Source organism: Panthera leo, chromosome B2, assembly GCF_018350215.1.
Source record: "Panthera leo isolate Ple1 chromosome B2, P.leo_Ple1_pat1.1, whole genome shotgun sequence".
NCBI classification, from domain to species: domain Eukaryota; kingdom Metazoa; phylum Chordata; class Mammalia; order Carnivora; family Felidae; genus Panthera; species Panthera leo.
In genome coordinates this window covers 96,737,125-96,750,768 of record NC_056683.1, presented here as the reverse complement: position 1 = coordinate 96,750,768, position 13,644 = coordinate 96,737,125, and the positions used below count along the sequence as shown (strand labels likewise).

Sequence of the window (13,644 nt, the reverse complement as noted above, 5' to 3'; positions counted from 1 at the left end):
ATCCGGCATATATTTTACCTCAGACACTGTAGCTTTAATCTCTACATTTGGACTTTTAAAAATATCTTCTGTCAGTACACCTGGCAGTCCCAAGGATCTGCCTCTTGCTTCAACAGTATTTGGATGGAACAGATCCAGGGACACCTCTTCTACCAGCCTCTGACCACCCTCCAACATGTTTTCTAGTCCCAACTTTCAGAGCCATCTTCTCAGCCACCCTCTGCCTCTGAGATCAGCTAACACCCTATTTTGAGCTTAGCTCATTATTACAGATCAACAATGAGCTGCCAGATTAATCAGAATTATTCCACTAAGTTGGAGACCGCCACCAATTGCCTGGTCAACATGCACCTGCGGGCCTCCTACACCTTCCTCTCTCTGGGCTTCTATTTCAACCATGAGGATGTGGCTCTGGAGGGTGTGAGCCACTTCTTCTACAAGTTGGCTGAGGAGAAGCGCAAGGGTGCTGAGCATCTCTTGAAGATGCAAAACCAGTGTGGTGGCCACGCTCTCTTCCAGGATATGCAGAAGCCATCCCAAGATGAGTGGGGTAAAACTCAGGATGCCCTGGAAGCTGCCCTATTTCTGGAGAAGAACCTGAACCAGGCCCTTTTGAATCTGCATGCCTTGGGTTCTGCCCATGCAGACATGCATCTCTGTGACTTCCTGGAGAACCACTTCCTAGATGAGGAGGTGCAACTCATTGAGAATATGCGCAACCTTCTGACTAACCTCCGCAGGCTGGCTGGCTCCCAGGCTGGGCTGGGTGAGTATCTCTTCGAAAGGCTCACCCTCAGCCACAACGAGGAGTCTCTGGAGCCCAGCAGCCTTTGAGGGGCCCCTTTGGCATCCCTCTGGCTCCAGGCTTATGCCTGAGCCTCTCCCTACAACACTGGGCAGCTTTTTAACCATCCTGGAGCCCTCTCCTAAGCTGTGGCTGTGGACCAAATGGAAACAACAAAGCTTTTTGCAGCAGCTGGTGAAAAAAAAATTTAAAAATATCTTCCATGTCTCTACTTGACTTTTTGAACATACGCTGCCGGAGTCCAGCTCCAGCAGGTCTAGGGGTTCCCGAAGGATGAACAGCATCGGCAAAAGAGTGAAAATAAAACAAAACTAAAATAAAAAACAAAAATAAAAATGGACACAGACAACAGCAGTGTTGAACTGGCTGCTTTATTGTGGTAAACGTGCCATTATATTTGCTAGCAATTTCCTTGTAGCATACGTCATCTATGTTTTCTAGCATTACCTAATTTTAAAAATGTTCCTATGTGGAATCACCCTTTAAGGAATAACATGGTTATTTTCTCATAATGTTCCCTCCTGCCCTTTGCTTATTGATTAATTTCTTACATTATTTTCATTATGTATCTACATTTATCTATAATCTATAGAGCGTTTGCTTTGCTGTTTTCATGAAAGGTCATCTATCTCTCAACACCTCAAATGGAACAGTTACAGGGACATGACCTCTTAGTTGTTTCCCCGAACCATTTGTGGTTTGAGGAACAAAAGTGTTCGCCTTGGTCCGAGGTGCCAGGAGGGGGCCAAGAGGGCCTTAGGAACCCACGCCTTGTACATTCTCAGAGAGACGATGCACCTAGGAACTAATGAACCATTCTGTACTTTAACCGACTAGGTTCAACCATCATCTGGAATGCCTCCTGGGGGCCAAGTGGGCCTAGGGGTTGGAGTAACTTGTGCCCATAGATACACTCCTTAGTTGCCAGAGTGGGGCTTTCAAATGCATGTGTCCCTCCTGGGCTTGCAAATGTATGAGGCTATCCTTCCTTCAAATAGAGGAGTCTCCATAGGGGATGGCAAGGGTCAAATATAGGGCCGCACAATTTCCTTGCGGAACCTATTTTCTTTTCTAATGGTTTGTTTCCCAGGGGGCCTGTCGAGGACAGTTCCCCAACAGACAATTCCCCAGGTACTTTTATTAAGGCCAAATTACATAAAAGCAGGAGGACAAGAAGCTTCATTGTCAGTGGGCCACCTTGCAGTCCCAGTCCATTCACAGCATCTGTCCTTGACATCAGGCTGGGATAGCTCGGCTTCCAGCAATACACAAAATATCATTTTAATACTGTCTGCTAATTCCAACGTGTATACCAGGTCTGGATTGGCTTCAATTAATTGTTGTCTCTGCAAAATGGTGCATATTTTCTTGCTTTCTTTGTTTACCTAGTAATCTTGACTGGATGGCAGACATTGTGAACTTTACCTTGTTGAGTGATGGATATTTTTGAATTTTTGTAAATATTCTTCAACATTGTTCTGAAATGCACTTAAGTTACTTGGAAATCATTTGATCCTTTTGGGGCTTGCATTTAAGAGGTTATAGAATAAACTAGAATAGCATTTAGTTCAAGGGTAATAATCATTCCCCATTGTTGAGGCTATACTCTTCTGAGGATTCTGCAAATGCTGCGTGAATGATGAGGTTTTCTAGACTGGCTGGTGGGAACACCGCTGTTAGCCCTATGCAAGCATCAGGTATTATTCTCTGTGATATTTCACATAGTTCTTTCTCGAGCCTCGGGTCATAATTTCACATGCTTGTGCTGATAAATACTCTTGAATATTTGAAGGTGATTTTCTACAAATCTCTGGAGTTCTCTCTGCACAGCTCTCTCTTTTCTGGCACTTTGCACTATGAACTTTAATCGCTTGGTCTCCCTGGGCTCTTAGCTCCACGTCCTCAATTCAAGGAGTCCAAAAAGATCCACCTGAGTTCTACTCTTCTTTTCTGTGCCCTGGAAACTTTCAAGGCAGAAAGCTGGGGAAATCATGGGAATTGTTTCATTTGTTTCCTATCTTTTAGGGATTACTGTCCTTCATTGCCTGATGACCATTGTTTCATACATTTAATCTGATTCATTGTTCTTGCATCAGGTAGGATGGTAAATGCAATCATTGTTACTCCGTGATGGTTGAAAGCAGAAGTCCTAAAGGCTCCTCTAGATCTGCCTTAAAAAACTTAAAAGAAAGCACCGAAAGAATCAAACTCAAATAACTTAGTTGCATGTCAGGATGAAGTTCAAACTCTTTAAGAATATAACAAAGCCCAGTGTCTAACAATGTAAAATTCACAATGTCTGGCATCTAATAAAAATTACTATGTATACAAAGAACCAGGAAAATATGACCCACACCCAGGAGAAAAATCAACCAATAGAGACAGATCCAGAAATGACAGAGGTAATAGAGTTAGTGGACAAAGAATTAAAATTGTATAAGTATATTTGAGGATATAGAGGAAAACATGAGCATGATGAGGAGAGACATGAAAGATACATATTTTAGAGAGAATCAGAAACTTGGATTCTAGCATTGATGCTTCCACAGCCTGGCTGTATGACCCTAGAGAATACCTCTACCCTCTCTGGGCTAATGACATCTCTAAGACTCTCTTCCTCTCCATCTCTTTCTCATTCCATAAGCTCTACATCCTAAATGTCTACCTGTCTCCATCTCCACTTCCAAATCATCTCTCCCCCAGACTATGGCAAACCTCTCATTCCAACTACCACCACACCCAATCCTTTTCTCCCACAACATAGCCAGAGAGATTTTTCTAAAATGAAAAATAAACCATGTCTGTTTTCTGGCCTTTCAGTGCCCTTAGGATAAAGTTCACAGTTCATATTGCAGACTCAAGGCCCCTCTTGGTCTGGTCCCTCCCTGCTTGCTCTCTTGAGCCTTTGGGGAAACCATTCTTGCCTTTCCCTCCTGGCTTCGCTCCTATTCTTTCATCCTGGGGCATCCTGTCTGGAATATTTCTCCCAATGATGTTTCATTCAGTTCATGCCTGATTCTTCATTAAATTCCCAGCTTAAATGCCACTTCCTCAAGGCCCTCCCATAACTCAGGTGCTGCTCCTACCATGTGCTCTCATATTTCTTTGCTTCCATAATCACGGCACTTATCTCACTTATCTCACCATATTATTATAATATTATATTATATTATATTGTATTATATTATATTATATTATATTATATTATATTATATTATATTATTATAATTGCTTAATTTTCTCTCCCCATCCCAACCTCTGTGCCTGGTCTCCATGGTATCCTAGCACCTAACCCAGGGTTTGGTTCTAAAATAAGTGAATATTTATCCTCTATAACGTACTGCAGTTCTGCTCCTTGTGTCCCCATTCTAGGCCATGCCCCTGTAACCCTGGATTCGTGACCTAGCCTCAGATCAGCCCCCCTGCCCAAGGGTCTCCTTCGTTTAATCCACCCTGCTCACAGCAGCAAGAACCATCGTTCTCAAGCATCATTTTGATCATATCACTCCCCTTCTTAGAAGCCTACAATAGCTCCAATTGCCTCTTGAATTAAATTAAAACTCCTAATCATGGGTCTCAAGGGTCTCTACCAATTAGCTGCCTCCCTTCCCCCACACCTAGCTGCTGTCATCTTTTCACAGGCCCTCCACATGGCTTCCCCTGCTGCCCTGCAAATCTGCTATGGGCCCACCTCCTCCCTAAGCTAGCTCTATGGCACTCTCTCCTCCTTTCTGAGCTTTCTCTCTTTCATTCTGCATCTCATATCCTTTCCTGCACTTAAAAAATATGGCTCAATAATCTTTTCCTTCATGACTGTTTCCTAAATCAACTCCATGTGGTTTTGCCCTTTCTAGCATAACCTGTTTTCAGGTATGTAGAATATTTGTGCTTATATGTATGCCTTATGGCTTCTGCTAACTTATTTTTGGTACTGTCTTCCCTATTAGGGTTCAGCAACTCGAAGGACAGGAACAATGTCTTTTTTTCCCTTGTAACTCCCTGTGATCCTCAGGCAGTTTCGGTGTGTGAAGTCCTCGATTACCTTTGCAACAGATATGATGGGGAGGGGGGAGACTGGAAAGTGGGAATTCCTAAAGGAAACCAGTTTCTCCTCAGGTTTGCCAGATCAGACTCTAGTCAGTCTGACGGGTGCAGCCCCAGCTAAGCAGCAGATAGTTGGTGCCCAACACCCCCACCGTGGGGGAAATCTTAGTGTGGTAGTGAGAAAGAGAGACAAAAACAAACTTTTCTGAGTGCCTGCCCAGTGCCAAACACTGTGCTGGGAGCTTTATATATATTATTTCATGCCTCCCTCCGAACACCCTGACAAATTAGGGATGATTATTCCTGACTTACAAGTACATTAGGAGTCAGAGAGGTGGGTTTAATCTGCCTGGTCACAGATTCAGGTCTTCCTGATCCAAAACACATGCTCCTGTTTTCATACCAAGGAAGACATATTTCTGAATGAGTGGACTTTCTGGCAGGGTGCCCAAAATCTACACCACAATTAGAACACACACTGACGGGGCACCTGGGTGGCTCAGTTGGTTAAGCTTCCAACTTCAGCTCAGGTCATGATCTCCCAGTTCATGTGTTCAAGCCCCGCATCTGGGTCTGTGCTGACAGCTCAGAGCCTGGAGCCTGCTTCAGATTCTGTGTCTCCCTCTCTCTGCCCCTCCCCCATTCGTGCTCTGTCTCTGTCTCTCTCAAAAACGAATAAACACTAAATTTTTTTTTTTAAATATATAACTTATATACAATATCAGAGTGTTCACAAACATGCCTTACTTCTAGCCATAGGTTTATGTAGACCTCAGGCCTGCAGAGAGAACTACATGTTCTCCTCATGCCTTTCCTATTTTCCAGACTCCGGAACCTATTAAAGGTAAATATGTGAGGACCCTGTGTCAATATTATTTATGTACATGTTTCAAATGATGTTCTCCATAAGTTTTGAGTTAAAGATCCAAAGCCTAGCTTCAACATGGAGACCTCTGAGAAAACCTAGGGATTGAAAAGTAGTTGCAGAAGGGGCTTTTGTGAAAATAAATTTCATGTCCCTTCGCAAGGTGGGTTGTGCCTGTATTAATCTGTGGTCCCTACTGTTAGGTTTTAATCACACCTTTATTTCCAGACCGGCTTTCGTCACGATTGTAGACAACACTATCATTCCATTTCAGCTTAATTTTTTGGAGCTCATGCCAGAGTCTGCTCTATTTACAAGGGGAAGCTCCTTTCAAACAGTAAACTCATTTTCCTGGGAAACTCTTTCCTTTGTAGTTGAGGAGAAAGGAAAAAGGGAAAACCTGGAGGCTCTGGGGAGGATGTTTGAGGCTGAAGAGTGACATCTCTCGGTGGAGAGATGGAAGGGACTTCTAATTAGGCCGCTTTTTACTGGGACGTGTAGGAAATCGAGTGTCCATAGCTTCAGAGTGTCCACGAGCCCCTTAAAGTCGTATGCGACATTTGGGGTGTAAAGTGTGTATTTTTCTGAAAAAGTGGTCCAGAGCTTTCATCAGGACCTCAAAGCGTTCTTTGCTTATGGAAGTGAAGGTCTCCTGGGTTGGGCCTGTAGTTCCTGTGTTTGAGGTCAAAAGATTACCTGCAGCAGAACCACAGCGGGGTGGTTGTTGGAAAGTCAGATTCTGGGGCCCCCACCCCCAGTCTTCTGAATTACAATCTCTAGGGGTATGACCTGATCACTGAATCTTTAACCACTTTCCTGGGTGATTTGGTTAAATTTCTGAATTTGCTAGGAGGTTTCAAATGTTTGATATCATTTTTTAGAATAAGGCTAGCAATTACAGTGTAGGAAGTGCTTACATTTCCCCAAATAGGCCTGGGTTCGAATCCCAGCTCAGCTACTTACTGAATGTGTAACCTGGCAAGTTATGAATCTCTCTGAAACTTAGTTCCCCTACCTATAAATATGGGGCTAATTTATCTGTTTTGAGATAATATTGCTTAATACGTAGTAAGAATCCAAAAAGTATTCTTTATTGTTCATAGCTTCTCTTAAACATTGAGTATTCCCTCAAACTCTCTAGGTCTAATGTGTATTTTTTATATGCTTTACGAGACTTTTTTCATAAAGGTATTGTCAATAAACAAAACAAAACAGGTTAATCATTTTCTACTGTGTATAGCCATGTATAAAGGGGTTTTGTTATACCTGCAAATATTCCTGAACTGTAAACTATAAGCTGAAATTTTCTTTGCCTCAACTTAACAGACAAATTAGCAATATTTATATTTTGCAAGCTCTACCACACTGCAACTCTTTCTGTAGACTTAGTGATTTTAGCAAATGCAAAGCATAAATATCAGAATTTACCAACAAGGGCAAAGTCTTCCAAGCTTAATAGTTACATTATTGAGAATGTTTGGTTTAATTGAGAATCTACTCACTAGTACATCTCCAGAAGCAAACAGCAAAAAGGAGAAAAGAAGAAATTCCTGTTGTACAGCCAGTTCTAAAATCTTGTTTGGTAAGATCACCTCCCCAGCCCTCCACCTGCCCCCCCACTCCCACTCCCAGCCACACCCCACCCCCTACACCCCCAGCAAACATTGGATTGTTTCACGCAAATTCCTTCCCTCCGGTGATTTTGTAGCTCTGTTGTACTACAGCTGTCTCTCTTTTATCATTTGAAAATAATTGACACAAATACCCATTTTTACATACCAAGGAACATTTATCCTTGCTCACGATGTAAGCAGAAAATTTAAAGGAAATATACTGTCTAAACAAAACCAAAAACTCTTCTAATTCATTTCCACAAAGAGTAACCAAAGTTCTCCTTTGATAAACTAAAGAATCTAAGAATTTGTCTCTGGTAGCTTTTTTTGAGGCTAGACATTTATTTCAGTCACTGGTGGAAGATGACTCGTTTATCTGGAGCATAAGAAATTGTGCCTCTGCAGAGAATTGCTTACCCAAGAGGTGGACTACAGTGGTCTGCTTACCTTAAATTTACCATTTTAGTAATCTTAAATCAGAATCTTCTGATGTGGAGGACAGGCTTAGGCTTAGGTTTTGTATTCCTTGATTGCCATCTGCTGGTGGTCCTCCGTACTAGAAAATAAAAATTCTCAGAAAGATCGCCACAACCTGGTTGTTGCTTCCTTTGAGCAGTTCTTGCCACCTCAGAGAGAACATTTTTAACGTCCCATGATGACCCTGATGACACCAGAGAGTCATGCCAAAGTTCTGGAAAACATGTCTCTCAGAAACAGACCTTGTGTAGTTGTTTCCTGGGAAGATGGTTGCACAGCTTACTAGGCATGCTGCAGGGCCAGTTGCTCATTATTATTATTATTTTTTGAAACGTGCTTGGGGGGCCTGGGGAGCTCAGTCAGTTGCATATATAGGACTCTTGATTTCTGCTCAGGTCATGATATCATGGTTTGTGAGTTCGAACCCCGCATCATTGACAGTGCAGAGCCTGCTTGGGATTCTCTTTCTCCCTCTCTCTGCCCCCTCCCCCTCCTCGCTCTCCCTCTAAATAAATAAATACATAAATAAATAAACATTAAAAAAAAACCATACAGTTTAGTTTTGGGGTTCACAGTAAATTGAATGGAGAGGACAGAGATTTCCCATATATCCCCTGCATCCATACGTGCACAGCCTCTCCCGCTATAAACATCTGGCACCACAGTGGTACATTTGTTACAAATGATGAACCTACACTGACATGTCATTATCACCTAAAGTCCACAGTTTGCACTAAGTTTCACTCTTGGTGAACTTTGGCGTTGAATATCCTATGGATTTTTGACAAGTGGATAATGATATGTCTCCACTATTATAGTATCCCACAGAATAGTTTCACGGCTCTAAAAATCCTCTGTGCTCTGCCTGTTCATCCCTCCCTAACCCCTGGCAACCACTGATCTTTTATCGGTCTTCATAGTTTTGCCTTTTCCAGAATGTCATGTATTTGGAAGAATATAGTACATACATAGCCTTTCCAGATTGGCTTCTTGCACTTAGTAATATGCATCTAAGTTTCTTCCTTATCTTTTCATGACTTCATAGCTCATTTCCTTTCAGCATTAAATAATATCCCGTTGTGTGGATGTAGCACAATTTATCTATTCACCTACTGAAAGACATCTTGATTGCTTCCAAGCTTTGACACTTGTGAATAAAGCTGCTTTAGGCATTCTTGTACAGATTTTTGTGTGCACCTATGTTTTCAACTTATTTGCGTAAATACCAAGGAGTGGATTTGCTGGATGGTATGGTAAAAGTTGCTCATTTTTAAAAGGACCAAGGGGGCAGAACTGGCTATGAACATCTGTGACAAGAATGCTCTGGGCCCATGGTGGGCTTCATGTGTTCAGGAATCCTGCCAAAATCATATGCAAGCTGTTGGGTAATGTGTATTTTCTGGGGAGATGGTTCACTGCTTTCATCAGGTGCTCAAAAATGGCTGTGGCTCAAGAAATGCAGCTCCCTGGAAACTGAAAGGAGTCTAGGTGAGGGGTGCCTGGGTGGCTCAGTCACTTGAGCGTCCGACTTTTGATTTTGGCTCATGTCATGATCCCAGGACCATGGGATTGAGCCTCGCATTGGACTCTGTGCTGAGTGTGGAGGTTGCCTAAGATTCTCTCTCTGTCCCTCTCGTCCCCTCTCCCTAGCTAGCACACTCTCACTCTCTCTCTAAAATAAAAAAACAAAAATAAAAAATAAAGAGTTGAGTTTAGTTGAGTTGAAATTAGAAAATAAGTTGAAATTAGAAATTAGAAAATAATAAGGAACTAGCATTCCTTGAGAACATGTGCTTGATACTCTTAGACAGCTCTCATTAAAAAACAAACAAACAAGCAAACAAAACAAAACAAAAACAAACCATAATGCTAAAAACAAGAGCTGGGGTGTATTGAGAATCCACCAAGTTAAATAGTTTATCTTTGTTACTCTATTTCTAAACTTACAATGACCCCATGCTTACAATTTATTTCCATTTTATGAAACTGACCAGGAGGGCACCTAGGTGGCTCAGCTGATTGAGTGTCCAACTTCAGCTCAGGTCATGATCTTGAAGTTTGTGAGTTTAAGCCCCACATGGGACTCTCTGCTGTCAGTAAGTCTGCTTCAGATCCTCTGTCCCCCTTTCTCCCTGCCCCTTCCTTGCTCTCTCTTTCTCTTGCTCTCAAAAATAAATAAACTTAAAAACACTGACCAGGGATCAGAAATACTGTATTGCCTATGTTTGTACAGCTAAACATGGGGCTGAAACTCAAACACATACCAGTTTAGACTCCATTCTCCAATAACAAGGACAATTAAAAAGAAATTTCTGCCTCCAGTGTTTTCCACAAGGGAAGACAGAGCCGCACACCATCTGTGGTGAGGAATGGAGACCCCCAAAGAGGAAGAAGAGAAATGTCTGAGCTAAGTCTCAAAGGGCAATAAAGACCTGGCTAGGCAGAGAAGCAGGGGGCAGAGGCAGAATTCCAAGAAGGAAACAGGCCGTTCCATGACATAGAACATGAGAAAGAGGCTGAGTGAAAGTTCCAGAGCTGGTGCTATGATGCTCAGAAAGAACAAATCCTTGCCAGCTCTTGGGGCAATAGGACAAAGACTAATAATCTCTGGTACTAAAAAGAAGAAACTTCAAAAGTGAATTTAAATTAGATAAACTGGGCTTCATCAGAGTTATAAACGTTTGTGCTTCAAAGGACACCATCAAAAAGTGAAGTGACAGCCCACAGAATGGAAGAAAATACTTTTAACTCCCATATCTGATATGGGACTTTCACCAGAGTATATAAAGAACTTTCACAACTCAACAATAAAAAGACAACCCAATTTTTAAAAGGGCAAAGGTTTTTTTTTTTTTTTTGAAGGATTTATTTATTTATTTATTTTTTAAATGTTTATTTATTATTATTTTTTTAATATATGAAATTTATTTTCAAATTGGTTTCCATACAACACCCAGTGCTCATCCCAAAAGAAAAGGGCAAAGGTTTTGGATAGACATATCTCTAAAGAGGACATACAAATGGCCAATAAACATGACAAGATGGTCGACACCATTAGTCATTAGGGACCTGCAAGTCAAAATTACACTTCAATACCACCTGAAGCCCCCTAGAATGGCTAAAATTAAAATACGAAAGACAGACAACAACAAACGTTGATGAGGATGTGAAGACATTGTGACCCTCGTACATTGCTGGTGGGAGTGTAAATGGTGCAGCCACGTTAGAAAACAGTTTGGCCATTCCTCAAAATGTTAAACCTAGTTACTAGATGACCTAACAGTTCAACTCCTAGGTACATACTTGAGAGAACTGAAAGCATACATCCACACAAAAAACCCGTCCACGAGTGCTCGGAGCAGCATTATTTTTTTTTTTAATTTTTTTTCAACGTTTATTTATTTTTGAGACAGAGAGAGACAGAGCATGAACAGGGGAGGGGCAGAGAGAGAGGGAGACACAGAATCTGAAACAGGCTGCAGGCTCTGAGCGGTCAGCACAGAGCCCGACACAGGGCTCGAACTCAAAGGCCGTGAGATCATGACCTGAGCCGAAGACGGACGCCCAACCGACCAAGCCACCCAGGAGCCCCATCGGAGCAGCATTATTTAGTTCAACAGTAGAAACAACCCAAATGTCTGTCAACCAATGATTGGATAAACAGAATGTGAAATGGCCATATTCTGGAACATTATTCAGCCATAAAAGGGAATGAAGTACCTATGCGTGCTACATAATGGATGAACCTTGTAAACACTGTACACATTGAAAGAAGCCAGTCACAAAGGACTGCATTACATAATCGTATTTATATGAAATATCCAGAATAGGCAAATTCACTGAGACAGAAAGTAGGTTAGTGGTTGGACAGGCGAGGGGGAGATGAGAGAGAATACCAGTCAGTGGCTGCTGATGGGTACAGGATTTCTTTTGGGGGTGATGAAATGTTCTCAAATTAGGTCATGATAATGGTTGCACAACACTATATTTTCATACAGTGAAAATCACTGAATTGTACACTTTAATAGGATGAATTTTATGATGTGTGAATTACATCTCAACAAAGTTGTTGTTCAAAAAGGGAGAGGGAGGAACCATTCCTGAAGCAGAGTTGTCCTATACACAGAGGTCCTATACACAGAGCTGTATCAGAACGGGCAGAGTGAGGGAGGGACCTTAGGTAATGACAACAATAACAATTATAACCCCTAACTTTATTCACTTAATAAATAGTTGTTGAGCACCTACTGCAGTCTAGATGCTGGGGATACAGAGAAACAGACAAAATCTCTCTCTTTAGGGAGATCCTATTCTAATGGGGAGACAGCCAGTAAGCAAATAAGTCGCTGTGATATCAGATAGTGCTAAGTCTTAGAAAAAGAAAGAAGGGCAAGGGTGAGAAAAGGATGGTAGAGGAACTGTTTTAGATGAGAGGACTGGGAAGGCCTTTAGGGGGTGACATATGCACAGAGACCTGAACAAAGTGAATTTTGTCAGTATTTCCCCTGCAGGCACTGAGTTTAAGATGTGCATCCTACTTTTTTAAAAATTTTTTTAACATTTATTCATTTTTGAGAGTGAGAAAGACAGAGCATGAGCAGGGGAGGGGCAGAAAGAGAGGGAGACACAGAATCCGAAGCAGGCTCCAGGCTCTGAGCTGTTAGCACAGGGCCCGATGCAGGGCTTGAATTCACAGACTGCGAGATCGTGACCTGAGCTGAAGTCAGGCACTTAATCGACTGAGCCACCCAGGAGCTCCAAGATGTGCATCCTACGTAATCCTCTCAACGACCTCTGAGGTATACCATTATCTTAATTTTACTGATGAGAAAGTTGAAGTAGAGAGAAATGGAGCTGGTGTTCAAACTCAGGTTTGTCCTTTTAGGGCACTTTATAACTTTTCAAAGCTCTTTCACGCAAATGGAGTAATATATGCAGAAATGCTTCATGGATGAGAAAATACTATGCAAATGTAAGTAATTATAACTCTTTTAATGTAATCTGGTTTGACCTCCACGGCATCACTGTGAGGGAGATAAGGTGTGCAATATTATACCATTCTTAGACAAAAACAAACACACACACCTGTGAAGTGCAAAGTAAAGTAAGTTGCCCAAGGTCACAGAGTTACTTAATGGTGTAGTCAGAACCAGTTAATGGTATCAAAGTTAATGGTATATTCAGAACCAGTACCATGTTTTTAAAGTTTTGTATTTGCATCTCTTGGGATGATAAATTCTAAGTATTTTTCTTGCCAAGCATATTTATAACTGCATTAATTATTAGAGTTAAAAACAGTTTAGCATTCCTGAATAAATCTTTGGATGATCCCTTCTCCCTTCTTCTGTATCTTGGATTCCACTCACTCCACAGACTCCTTCCTTCTCCTCCATGTCTTTTCTCATTCACTAACTTTTCCAGACACAGACACCTTCACATACATACTCCAGGAATTAGGGAGAAGCCATCCAGGCTTCCCATGCCTCTTAATTAGCACCGGGAAGAGGCACTTATCCTCTTAACTGAATGAGACCAAATCATTCGCTCTCAAGACATAGAGTGCAGTTACTAACAGAAATATGGATTTCTTAAGGTGACTACCTGGGGTTTGAAAATCACCCTTCAAAATGATTAAATGTAATTGATTTTAGATGCTCTAAGGGGCGTCTGGATGGCTCAGTTGGAAGAACGTGTGACTTTGGATCTCAGGGTTGTGTGTTCGAGCCCCATGTTGGGTGTAGAGATTGCTTAAATAAATAAAACTTAAAAAGAAAATAGGTGCTCTAGATCACAGGGAATTGGCAACATTCTGAAATGCAACATCTATTAAGAACAGATAG

At 41.7% G+C, this 13,644-nt stretch overlaps 1 protein-coding gene across 1 annotated transcript; it reads left to right on the top strand.

The window, feature by feature from the left end:
• The first annotated feature begins 200 nt into the window (after positions 1–200).
• On the top strand, positions 201–834 carry LOC122220740 (ferritin light chain-like). Its single transcript, XM_042940407.1, has one exon. It carries the CDS (start codon positions 280–282, stop codon positions 832–834), a length of 555 nt encoding a protein of 184 aa, XP_042796341.1. The 5' UTR covers positions 201–279.
• Positions 835–13,644: the final 12,810 nt, after the last annotated feature.